Genomic DNA, 13,058 nt, shown 5'->3' with positions numbered 1-13,058 from the left:
ACTGGCTGGGCATCGGTTGGTGGGTGGTGAGCAACTGCATTGTGCATCACTTATTCTATATATTCTTTTATCATTATTATTATTATTATTTTCCCTTCCTTTTCTGTCCTATTAAACTGTCTTTATCTCAACCCACAAATTTTACTTTTTTTTTTTTTCTCTCCAATTCTCTCCCCCATCCCCCTGGGAGTGTGGGGGGAGTGAGCAAACGGTTGTATGGTGTTTAGCTGCCTGCTGGGTTAAACCACAACAGCAAAGCACAAACTGTGAGTATCCTGGCTACAGAGGTAACTATTCTGTGCTGGAAGACGTCACTGGGCCTGTTCCACAGCCCTGTCCTTCTGTAAGTCCACCACCAATACCGGACTCTTGCTTTTGTCTCTTTGAACAATAGTGTGTCAATGCAACCTTTGAGCACAAAACAATTATTCAGGAATGAGAGTTTGTGCCTGGACCTAAGCCAAAGTAGTAGGCAGACTTGAGGAAATGCCTCTTCTGGGCAAAGGCTGTGTTAGCAAGTGCAGGAAGCTTTAGGCAGCCAAAAGAGGTCTAAATGACTGCTCTCTTTACTTTCTTTCAGCTTCAAGAAGCAAGAACAGCGGTTCCACTGCCCTCGCCTCTGCCGTTCTTCCTAGTGTAGTTGGAGTTTTCTTTTGCTTGTCCCACAATGACTGATTCTCTGGCTGCATCTAGATATACACACTCGAATAGCAGGCAAGAAGAATTCACAGGAAATCAGTCTCTGGAGTTCCTGTTGTTACAGAAGGTTCAAGCCTCCCTTTGTTTTCAGCTGCAGCTCTCCAGCTGAGACTGGAACATTCAGCCTGGTTCATCAAAACAGACATTCCCTAGACCCATTCAGGTAGGAGGGCAGTTACCTATGGCCTTTCTGAAGAGTAGGGCAGTGACACCCTTTGCTGTAGGTAGCTTTTCCCTTAGGCATTCAGGAAAGACACACATGGACTTTGGACTTTACAGATCTCTTAGTACTTTTATTTTTAGTGAGAAAGAGTCTGTCTGTGGGATGCAAAAAGCACCATGGTGGTAAAGTCAAGTGGGTAACTGTGCAGCTTTGCATATCTCCTTTGAGTGCAGGGTCCCAGGGGACAGTAAAGTCTCTGGCTGCTGCATAGCTGTCTTTCCCTGCTGCATGACCCCATGCACCAAAGCCATAGCTCTCATCTCAAGCTGACTGTCTGCATCTCACACATGGGGGACAGAAGCATAAAGCTGCCTTGAGACATGAACTTAGCAGCAGAGGATCACGAAACTTGTCTGGCCTGTCTTCAGCTTTCATTTTGGACTTTAGCATTTCTTCTGAAAAACTCAGGCAGATCCTGTGTTCATAACAGTCCTCTAGTGGCTGATGAATATATACTGGCCATTTCACACTGAAATGAAAGAGAGCCTGTGGAGCCCACTGCTGTCTTCATGGGTGTTTGATGTGACTGAAATTCATTTACCTGCCTTTCTACTGTGCTGGTCTGCAATGTCTAATGCTGGAGGTTGAATCAACATCACAAATTGGAACTGGAACTTCTGATTTAGCTATAGACTCCTCTCACTTTTATGCGTTCATTTAGCACTTCTGGAGCCTTAGACACCCAAGCCAGAACAGCTATGAAGTTCTCCCATCTCCAAAAAATAACAGTGTGGAAATGATAAGAAACATATTCTGCCTGCAATTCCCCTTTCCAACATGCCTTGCTTGCTTCTTCAACCCTGGTCCCTCACCCCCACTGATGCTAGCCCTGTGCTGAGGCTACTGTCAGAGAGGTTATCTCACTGGTCCAAGGAGACTAGTCATGGTGATTTAACTTTGCAGTGGCATCATCAAATAATTGAACTGAAACTCACTGACACATTTCACAAATGACCCAAGCTTTCAGTCACTGCTGATCTTGGCAGGAAGCTGGAGTTCTGTATTCACCATCCCCTGTCCAAAACAGTAAGCAACAAGTTAGCCGTCCAAACGACATCTCAATATAAGAGGACTGCACAGGCTGCTGATCAGCTGGTTAGTCAAAAGTAAGGACAGCCAAAAGCACCTGTGTGAACTGCTCGTCTCTTGGAGCAGCTCCATATAAGCTTGGTGCTGCCATTCCATTGGAAATCCCATGGCAAGGAACGCAGAACTTAGGCACATGAGAAATATTAGCATTAGAAATGTAGGCACTTAAGGAATTTGGATGTCTTCAGGTTTTAGCAGATTAAATGGAGGAGTGTGAGGCTCAGCATCTTGTGTATCTTGTACAGGTTTAGGTGTCTGTAATGGCAAAAGCCATCATCTAATCATCTAACATGTAGTAATGTGTTCTGTGAAACTGAACTACTGCCCCTGAAATCCTGAGACATGCTTGTCCACGCAGCTAAACCAGATTTAATACAGAACTGTTTTACTATTAGCTTGTTTTCTATCTATATTTCATGTTACTTTCTTGTTGTTCTTGATTTACCAGTGATTTCAAATAATATGTTGCCAGAACTTGATTTTGACCTCTAAATGCTCAAAGATACTAAGCCCAGATTTCAAAAAAGAATGAAAAGATTAGAAGCAGCTGCTGCAGATACCTCTTGTATGTGTGTTCAAACATGCTTAAACTCTTTCCTATGTGAGAATTACAGGAATCAAGATGGATTTCTGACACATCAGCACATTTATGCCTCTCGCTGCTTATCTGTTATCGCTGGGATGCAGGCTTCAACCATTTTCACAAAGGTTTGGAATCCTTCACAAGGTGGCTTGAGCACCCTGAAAGCCTCCTCTAAGTAGTCAGCTGCTATTTTCAAGCTTTTCTTTATGGATCTGTGTCCTCGAAGGATAGCCTGTAGGAAAACAAGAAGTGAAGAGGAGGAGGGTAGAGAGCGAAGCCTGAGCTGTTGCGACATTCCACTTGAGGAGCTGCCTTCTGTGGTACTTGGTGTCTCATTTTGTTGCAGCATCTTCACAATATCAGCATAGTCCATGAGAAGTTCTGATACTTGGAGGGATAAGGCAGGTGAACTCAGTAACTGATGAATAGCAGCCTCTACTGTGTCAGGGAAATTGTCATGTTTCAACATCACTGCAACAAGTACACCCATGATGCTTTCTACAACCCCCTTGTAATTCTCATAAAGTTCCTTTACTGCAGCAATCTTTTCCTGCAAGGAGGTGATGGGACCAGCAATCTTAGCGTACAAACTGTGGCTGATGCTTTCCTGTACATCTTTGTCTCTTGTTTCCACAGTGGCTTGCATCTTTTTCAAAGCACTGACCAGGAGCTGCAGATTCTCTTTAATGCTGAAGTTTTCTTTTACTGACATGATGGGGAAGTTGGTGCCAAGATGCTCATTGAGGAGTCGGAATATTGTGTTGGTTGAAGAGACATAGATGTACACTAAGTCATGCAGATTCTGGCAGGCCCTGACCAGCCTTTCTTTATCACTCTTAAAACCGAGGCGGGCTAACATTTCTGGAGTGGTGTCTGACTCTGAAAAGCAAACAGAGGAAATCCAGAAGACACAGGGGAATAAAACTGGGTATATTTTCAGCTAGAATGTTACATTTCTGAAACCAATATTACAAATTATCAACCCACCTGACCTGCCCTCCCCCAAGACATTACAATTAGAAGAAAACACAGAAAAAGCTCTTTGTCAGCCTTTGCAGTGGTCTTACCAAGCAGGCCAGCAAAATATGGTGTAAACAGCTGCAAGTATTGTTACTCTTAGGGCTGCAGGAAGTATGACTCTGACCTTCAGCATGCAATCTGAAAAGCAATGGAAGTGCTGTAAGTGAATTATTCTTGCCTTTTGGTGTTTATTGGTAAATTTATGGGAGTCCTAGCAAACAATCTACTTTATATCATCCTTAGAACTTATATTCCTATATTCCTTCAGTTTGTATATACTGATGGGTCTATACAGAATTAAACTCATATTCTGGGGAGGGGGGAATAGGCACAGCAAAGTCAAATGCATCAGACATCTACATTCAAGAGGCAAAGCAATTGCAGGCTGAGTAATGAAATGTTTTGTCAGGCTACAGTTTCCAGTGAAATGACCCATATCTGTCAGTTCATATGGTGGCTAGATGTTGCAAGCATCCCTTGATAGGTGGAAGCACAAAACATTCTCCTTGCTTGGGCTCCTGTCTTGCTACCATTTTGACTATTAAGGAAGTTATGCCCTGCTTGCACCTAAGAGTTCTCCCAAGGCCAACTGCAGGCACAGTCCTGGGACAGCACATGGCTGAGGGACTGCTCCTGATTTTGCCTTTGCTTGTGCCAGAGCCCTCGAAAGCCAGACTGGTTGCAGCAGACATGTTTCATCAGCTATTGCTGTGGTTAGATGTGCGGTTAGATGTGCAGTTAGATGTGTCCAAGCAGTTGCAACTTCCCATCCCACTGCATACTTTTTAAGACTTTTCTCTCACTGCTCAGCTCAACCCTCTGCCTCTTCTTCCTTTCCCTTCCCATGGCAAAAGTGATCTGAAATTGTGTGAAATGGCAAAATTGATTTTAGCCTCCATTGCTGTTCAGCCAGAGCTGGCTCTTGGGCTCCACACCACTTCTTCCACTCTCATGGCATCAGAGGAGAGGACCTGGGAAATTGCAGCAAAGAAGGGTGACAGACACTCCAGATGAAGTCCTTCCCCCAAACTTACTAGGTCTGAAACAATAGCTATTAATCTTCCCTCAAGACCTGAAGTAAAGCAGGAACAAAACTGCTTGCTTATTCTTTAAATGATTTTCTGTCATGTTCCAAATGATAGAGTAGGGACTCTAGAAGAGAAGAATTTGCATCCGCTGTAAACCTTGACCTGAAAGCAGCTTCCAGACTACAGAATGTGACACAGAGGCAGTTGCCAGCCTGATGAATTCAATTCAGTCCAATATTGGAAGTAGTATTTCAGGACTACATGGCATTCTCAGTTAATAAGAGGAGTCACAACTACTTGAGCATTGCAGAAATGTAATAGTTAAATCATTAGTGTTCTCTCTCAGCTCATCTTCTCATGCCTACAGCTCTGAAAACAAGGGGAGTTTGGTACTCTGGCTCTGGGTTGAATAGAATAGCTCAGCTTTCAGGGGAAAACAAGCTGGCAATTGCAGAGTACTCATTTTATGCTTAGTCTTTTACTTTTTCTATATGTGTGGGACTGTTCAACTTTTATTCCACAATTCTTAGGTGTACAAAACCAGTCATGGCAACAATTCATTATTTCAAGGAATAGCTGCAAGCATTAGTGTTTATTGTTTATACTTATGAACAATAGAAATTTATAAATCCCACTACAAAAACTAATCCTGTATCTGTGTGAATGAAAAGTGCTGTCCTACATGTTTTACATTCTGAGAACAGCAAGTAACACCATCCCCTTTCAGCCATGGCTGTAGGTACCTGTGATGGTACCTTTGTTGTAGGCAGAGGGATTCATGCTGTACATATTCTCTCCAGGAACAGAAGGCTTTTGGAGGACCTAACAGTTGGGAACTAGCATGAAATAAACTGAAATGTGTTAAAATTGGAAGGAAGGGGAAAGGAGGAAGAAAATGAAACAAATCTAGGTAAACATCACATAATAGAATTAATGACAAGCAGGCAGGCAACAGGACCCAGCTGAAGTCCAGGCTCTGGATCACTAACTCATCACATGCTGCTGGAAATCACCAGAGGAACACAGGGGAAAGAGGATGAAGTCACTGTCCCATACACATTCAACTGATTGCAAGAGCACTCAGACAAAATCAGGTAGGCAGTCTAAATGTTTAATTAGAAAAGCTTCTGGAGAAAATCTCCCTGGAGCTGGAGAAATAGTCAGAAATATGGAAATACATGTGGCCTGCCTAACTCTAAAAAGCCAATGTAAAAACTAGCAAAAGTGTTAATGTGAAGAGGTAATTTTAGCATTAAGAGACAAAATCTAGAGCAGTTATTGGAAGCTGAAATAATCATGCATAAAGAATAGATGCTAGAAGTCTCCTCCACACCTGTCTAGTACGTAAAATGTTTGTTGAAGTGCTATTCCTCTTAGAACATTTTGTCTTCTGGGTTTCTAAAAATAAGGAAAAATCAAATGACCTTTCAACAAAACATCACTGGAGTGGAAAGGATCTAGTATCACACTGAGTCAGAGAGCAAGCCAGCAACATCACTGAGGCAGGACTGATATGAATTCATACCTTGTATTGACATGGCTTTATGTTTCCTGAAAATCACAAACCTTTACTGTATATGTACTTTGCTCCCTCCAGCTTGAAGAAAAAGGAAGATGTGTTAAAGAGTTTATTCTCTTGACGGAGCTACAAGGTAGGTGGCTAGAAGAAATGTATAGTACTGTGCAAAATATTGTGGAAAAAATTCTCTTCAGACTGGCTTGTATTTCAACACTGACTATAAGTTGGCTAGGGGACTGTTGAAATCATTCTGGTTTTCTACAGTGACCTTGTGGGGGAGGGTGTGTTTAGTAAAATACAGCTGGGTCAGTGTCAGATGATTTGCAGTTAGCAGATAATGCAAGAACTACAAAGGACCAAAGTGACACAAAGGTATCTTTTTAAGAAGAAAAATCTAGCTAGTCCCCTACACGTAACTTTGTAGCTATAACTGTGCTATATAGGCACCAACAGCAAGAGGAGGAAAAACCTTGGAAAAATGCGAAGCGCTGCATAAAAGTGGCCCAGATTTGCAATAAGAGGGCTGAGAATGCACAAGTACCAACAAAGAAAGGAGTCATCCTACTCATTCATAAGTTTGCCCCTGTTGCAAAGTAAGACATAGGCATTTAAGTCAAAATCATGCTAAAGCATTTTTATTTTTCAGCTGGTGATGGGTTAAAGAGAAGTGGCACAGAGTTGATTACAGAAGCTTAGTGATGAGGAGTAACTCTGTGATCACTGGTCACTCAGTCACTTTGGACTCTGTATATTGACATGCAGGTAATAAAGAAAAGTGCATTAAATATGCCCTTTTGCTGGCAAACCAGCGACAGCTCAGGAAAGAACAGTGACCATAAGGATTAGATACAAGTGTTTTGGGGGGGAGGAATCAAAGAAGTTAAATTTTGTGCTCTGGTCTGTACAGTGATAAGGGAGAGCCAGATTCTGCTCAGTCATGTCCTAGGAGCTTGGTGAGCACCTGCTGATATTAGCTCCAGACAGGAGACCCTGGATATGGAGGGAGTGTGGCTGCACAAGCAGGGCTCTCCCTGCGTGCTGCTCCAAGGCAGTCTGCCATCACAGACATCCTGCTGGAGCAGGTGCACCTCACAGTGCTTACACAGCATCCTGAACATCACGGGGCTGTCTGCAGCTGTTTGATGTTCACGAGGGAAAAAACAATGGGGAATCGATTACAGCACTAGGGAGGTGAATAAACAATGAGGGAGCGGGGGCTAAATATCAGGGAAGAAAACAGAGTGGGAGATGTATGTAAGGTGATACAGGTCAGGATGGGTTTATTATAGATAATTTTACTATTCTCTATGAATTCCCAAGTGTGAGCTTATTAGTATAAGCACAGAGTGCCTATATAGTAACATTTGCTCTTGAACGTGAGGAGAAATAAGCTACACTGGCATAAAACACTCTTATGGTAATACAGACTGTGCCCACTCCAGCAGCCATCATAGTTGTTTAAAAATCAGATGTTACTAACTGAAAAAAATAGGCTGATACAAAAGTGTGTCTAGAACAGGCCTTTCATTTCCACAGCTTATTTTAGATTTTGCTGATTAGATGAGATTGTTCCATTTTTTAGTGAACTAGTTCAGCTTCTACCATCTTCAGTTTCCAAGGTGAAGAATGACCCATGTTCATTTTACCAATCTTCTAACTACATATTTGTTAGCTATTTTTGTTGCTCTGAGTATGTCCAATGTCTCATAAGGTCCTTTTCCAATCATTTGGCTAAAGATCCCAAACAGGCATTAAGTTTTCTGTATTTATGAGCTATGCCTTGGGATTTGACTCGCTGAGTATAAAAAGAACCAGTGAGGCAGAGAAAAAGGACATTTCACTGCTCTTTAGGGGCTAGGGTTACGGGTGTTGAACAGAGTAAGAGATTTCTTTTCTCTCTTGAAGTAGCCTATTTCTGAAGAATGGCGCTGAGTGACCTCCTTTACCCAGATAACCCCAAGAGAAGGCAAGAATTGATCCATCTGCACCAGGAATTGCTCAACTGCATGTCCACAAATTTCCGTGCAACAAATGAGCTGGCTGGAGTGCTGAATGAACACCTGGGCTGTACGATTACACACATTCGGATGAGAGAGAGCAGCACTGTCAAGGAAAACTGTGACATTATCATTCAAGCGATGAGTGAGATTCAGCATCAGGTACAGAAGATTGATAGTGACATGAAAGAAAAGCTAGAGCCTGTGCTGTACCAGAAGCTGTATGACATCAAAGAGCCCGAGTTGGAGAAAATTGCAATAGCCCATAAAGTTTTTTCCATTGTTCTTGGAGAAGCGACTTCAACAGCTGGGATGGTAGCTATCAAACTTCTTGGCTCCAATCTTATAACTCTCACTGTGAGCAAGCTTGTCAGTCTCCTTGCGCAGATTGGGGCATCTGTTCTTGGGGGAATCAGCATCACCATTCTTGGGCTCGGCATTGAAATGATCCTCCATGCCATCCTGGGAGCCATGGAGAGGAATCAGCTTCTGGCAGCTGTGAGAAGCTATGAGAAGCACCTGGCTGAGTTTAAAGCAGCCTCGGAAAAGTACCAGCGCGCCATACGTGAAGTGACTTCTTTGGTGAGACAGCAGGTTCAGTGAACGAAGTCAGAGTTCTCTCTCCTGCTGTGACGGTGGCTGCAGCAGCTACGCCTGCAGAAACCTTTTTGATTCTTTATGGTAAATGAACTACTGATGGCTTTTTTTCTTATTAGTGGCAGCAGAGCAAGAGATGTGACAGATCAGGGATTTGGCACTGAACTATATTAATAGGGAACTGGCTCCCTCCTGGGAGGCAACGCTTCAAATACTTCGCACCTTTCCTTCAGCTATTTTCTGGAATGCATTGTAGATAACCTTGAACTGTAATTCGTACTAGTGACAATAATATTCACTGCTGGAGCAGTAGTGGTGAGAAGGTGTGATTCTTCTCTTACTGTGTTTCTATATCAAAGATGACAACATGACGGGAGAAAACAACTTCAACAAGCCAGTCCATGTCATCATCTGGAGGCCTCATCAGGACAAGCTGTGGTTGCTAAACTCTTAGCGTGGATTAGTGCTAAATCTGATAGGCTGAATTCCCTGTTCATTGAACTGCTTACATGGACTAGCTGAAGCATATTTAACTGCTATTTCCTGTCCCATCCCTGCCTAAGGTGCCAGCCGGAGATCTTCTTTAAATAAACTCTAGTCCCAGTAGATTAGCAGGTAAGAGAAGCATGGGCCTACAGGCAAACACACACAACCTTGCCCCAGCCAGCTGTAGTGTTCCAGGCACGCCTGGCTGTGAATAACCTCTTACGCTGAGTAATGCTCCGCTCCTGCCAACCCACAGGTAAATATTTCTGTGCACAGTTGCTGCTCTGTTGATTGAAATGGGATTATACACACATACAAGTTTCTGTAGGATTACAGCCCTTTAATGCACTAAATTTATTTTCACATGCTTTACCCAGTCCCACCAATGTGGGACTGCCAAGAGTGTGCTCAGACTCTACATTTCACAATATGCTACCAAATGTCCTTATTTTTCAGATTTTAAAAACAAAGCTGGAAGCAAGAACATGATTTGCAGTCTCTTGCTCTGATTTGCTGTGGTTTGCTTTTTTTGCTTTGATCTTTGGAAAAAAAAAAAGGTGATTTAAGAATTAATAAAAATGTACCTGAATATTGTAAGATGACTCTTTCCTGTACTTGCTTTGGTTTTTTTTTTGTTCTGTCTGAAAAACCAATCTTAAACCAAATCATGAAAAGATATTAAAATCTTCATTATAGATGCAATTTATAAATTCTTTTTTATATCCACGATAGACTAATCTAGTAGGATTGTGTATAGGTTCCTTTTTTAGTACCAGCTTCCCCCATACTAAAAGCATACTCGAATTCATAGTTGTTTATTAATATTTAATATTAGCAATATTAGATGATTATATTAATAACCAGATCATGCCTGTGAAAGTAAAGAGATGGGTGAGATTACAACAGGGAAGCTCTCCATTGGCTTCATGACCCTTCCATTCTGGGTTTTGGGGGGGTTTTTTGTTGTTTCCCCCCCCCCACTTTTCCCACTTTTAATAATTTTTTCTGACTCCTCTTTGCTTTTGTGTTCAAAAGCCACTAGATGGCAACGCAGGTGCTGGCTCTCAAGCAGCTCTGACAGCCATCAGGGAGAAAGCCCAGGGTTCAGGAGCATGGATGGGTGCCAGGGACTGACAAACTGGGACCAGCACAAGCCCCAGACTGGGCGATGTGGGTCAGGAGAGGCAATTCAGAACAGGCAAAAAGCACTGCTTTGTCTCACACGAGATATTGTGGTGGGTGACATGGTGACCCGAAGCATCATTTCTCCAGGATGTGACATCTCCCATCTCCTGACACAAGTAACACTCAGTTTAGAGGTACTTGTTTAGAGGCAAGAGACTGTCAATCATCAGGACAGCAATATTTGAGTGCTGGAGAGGCAGGAGTTCCTGGCTCCTGATGACTTTCTATGTGCAAATGTACATTCTAATTTAGGAAGAAAACCCACTAGCTCAGTACATATCTTTGTGAGAGTGCCAATCACTGCTGTATGAGAATAGTGGAGTCAAATAAAAACAAATCTGCTGTACTTTTCAGGCAGCTTGTCCACATTTTCTTGAAAGCAAATTCTAAGCAGTGTCAGGGGAAGTGGGATACGCAATGAGGAACGCAAAGATACACGATTTCTATTCACCTCTTGATAGATCCTTGTTCCTGGTGGGCTTACAGGAAAGCTGGCTTGCCTGCAGCAGCAGGTGTGGAAGGTGTCCTCATGCCCATGAGATGTTGGAAGATGTTGAAGTTGTTGGAGGCTGGCAGGCAGCAGCCTGTCCCTCTGCTTGTGATGTAGGAGACTGTGAGCTCACAGAGGCCAGGCCAGCATCCCCAGCCAGCTAGGAGGGCCGCCCATGACCTCATAGAGGGGGATGGCAACATCCAGCCGTAACAAGGCGGTTTGGAGGTAAAAAACCTGCCGATCAGCTTGGGACCTTCCCAAACTCTTTCCCCCAAGTCTAGCAATAAGAAAATCAATGGGATTTACTTGCATTACTGACAGTTACATACTTGAACTGAGTGCAGCATGCGTTTAACCGGCTAGATGCAAGGGAGGGTACCCAGTGGAGCAGAAACAGCTTAGCTGTCTGTTTCTGCTTGGTAACTGAAACTCTGTCCCGCAGAATAGGAAATAATTTCCTGCTCTCTGTAGCCCTCTGACCTGTATTACACTTGGTCCCCCAAAGATGTCATAAACACTCTGGGGTTAACCAGTCTGCTGATGCTTCTCCTCTAGACTCCCTGGAGCTGCCTTGTGGCATGACAGAAGTGAAAAATGTGAGAGAACTATTGTCCTCCAAGTCAGCAGACACTGCTGGGAGAAAGCAGTTAGGGCTGTGGCAGTACCACCGTCCCCATTGAGTCCAGTATTGTCATGACAGAAGACCCCAAGCCCTGTGAGGAGCGGCCAATCTTCAAAGCCTCAGCTGTCCCCCTCTCCAGTGACATGGTACATGACAAGGATGTGCGCGGCCAGTGTTCCCATCACCCCCTCTCAAGCATTCTTCCTCTACTCAGTCTGTTGTTCTGGACAAAGGATTAAGAATTAAAACTGTATAATATGCGTGTTCCAAATAAGAACAGCCCCAAAGAAGAAAAGAAACTATAAACCAGCCAAAACGAGTCTAAGCTGCTTTCAAACCTGTGTAGAAACACTGAATGGTTGCCACCAACATCTGTCCTGCAGCAAATTCTTTCTGGTAACAAGATCAATGTAAAAGAACAGGCCAAAGAGGTGCAAGGTGGGGATGACCCTGCTGTGTACATAGTGAGCAAGACTCCCGAGGCACTGAGAGCTCCTGAAGCTCTGAGGATGCTCCTGGGCTGGCCATCTGCTAACTTGGGTTTTGTGCAGTTTGTGACTAATGGTGGTGTTAATGAGATGCGTACCTTATAGTCTTGCTTTTGCCCACCCTACCATGATCCTTCATAAAGTTCCAAGTTTGCCAACGAAGTCTCCGTTATTTGAAAAATGGCAACAACATCGTGTTGCATGGCACATCCACCCAGACCAGGGGATCTACAAATCCTGCTCAGAGAGCAGACCACCTCTGCTCCCAGGTACATCTATGCATAGAAAAACATCCTTCCTACACCTTCCCCCCAACACGTTAATTCTTTAAGCCTGCACCCGTACTTTATTGCTTGCCCCCCCCCTTATTCACAATGATGCAACTACTATCCAAGGAGATGTTCCATGTATCTTTATCCTGGTTCTTCATGTGTCTGGGGACTTTTGCCGGGACAGACACTTTGGGCAACGAGGTAGAACAGTTCCCACCAAGTGTCCACCAGTCTCTGCAAAGCTGGTCCCCAGTTTGCTGCAGGGGCTTCCATGGCAGGGGGGTTGCAGGGGAAGACAAGTATCAGAGTCCTGTTGTTCCTGCTAGGACCAAACTAACTCTCCTGTTCCCTTTGTGCAGCCCGAGTTGCCCGATGAACATCATCCAGTCACTTTTCTCCAGTAGTCCCCTGAAAACAGCAGTTAGCACATGAGCCTAACAGAGGCATGCCAGCCTTGCTCACAGCGGAGCAGTGCTGCCTTCAGGCCAAACCCAACAAGAAACGCATGTAACATCCGAGTCTATCAGGAACTCCTGCTCCCTCAACGCTTTGCCTTTATTCCCCACAAACAGAGGCTTCTCACACGCCCCTCAGCTCTACCTTGTTCCCCGACAGGGGGCCATTTCGTAGGATCTCCCCAGGAGAGGGTGGGGGGAGGAGCGGCCGCAGTGACCACGTTCACAGGGCTTCTCTTCTGCCCCAGGACATTTCCAGCATCCGCCATACCAGCGTACCACACCCCCACCCCAAGGGCGCC

At 44.0% G+C, this 13,058-nt stretch overlaps 2 protein-coding genes across 3 annotated transcripts in view; both read left to right on the top strand.

The window, feature by feature from the left end:
* ART4 (ADP-ribosyltransferase 4 (Dombrock blood group)) overlaps positions 1–945 on the top strand; it is a 10,613-nt gene extending 9,668 nt beyond the window's left edge. The window contains exon 3 of the mRNA XM_009290074.2: positions 581–945. Within this exon, the coding sequence (XP_009288349.1) occupies positions 581–675 (95 nt within the window). The 3' untranslated portion in view covers positions 676–945. The remainder of the gene's footprint in view (positions 1–580) is intronic.
* A 3,924-nt stretch (positions 946–4,869) lies between these two features.
* On the top strand, positions 4,870–9,357 carry SMCO3 (single-pass membrane protein with coiled-coil domains 3). Of its 2 annotated transcripts, none has more exons than XM_009290073.2 (3): positions 4,870–5,736; positions 6,240–6,294; positions 8,070–9,357. In XM_009290073.2, exon 3 carries the CDS (start codon positions 8,084–8,086, stop codon positions 8,759–8,761), a length of 678 nt encoding a protein of 225 aa, XP_009288348.1. In that variant the 5' UTR covers positions 4,870–5,736; positions 6,240–6,294; positions 8,070–8,083; the 3' UTR covers positions 8,762–9,357. The 2 variants fall into 2 exon arrangements, with proteins under 2 accessions (XP_009288348.1, XP_009288347.1); XM_009290072.2 differs by having other exon boundaries at positions 8,067–9,357.
* Positions 9,358–13,058: the final 3,701 nt, after the last annotated feature.

Source organism: Aptenodytes forsteri, unplaced genomic scaffold (genome assembly GCF_000699145.1).
Source record: "Aptenodytes forsteri isolate BGI_AS27 unplaced genomic scaffold, ASM69914v1 Scaffold284, whole genome shotgun sequence".
Lineage (NCBI taxonomy): Eukaryota > Metazoa > Chordata > Aves > Sphenisciformes > Spheniscidae > Aptenodytes > Aptenodytes forsteri.
Note: the sequence above shows the minus strand (reverse complement) of the source record. Positions and strands in the feature narration are given on the sequence as shown.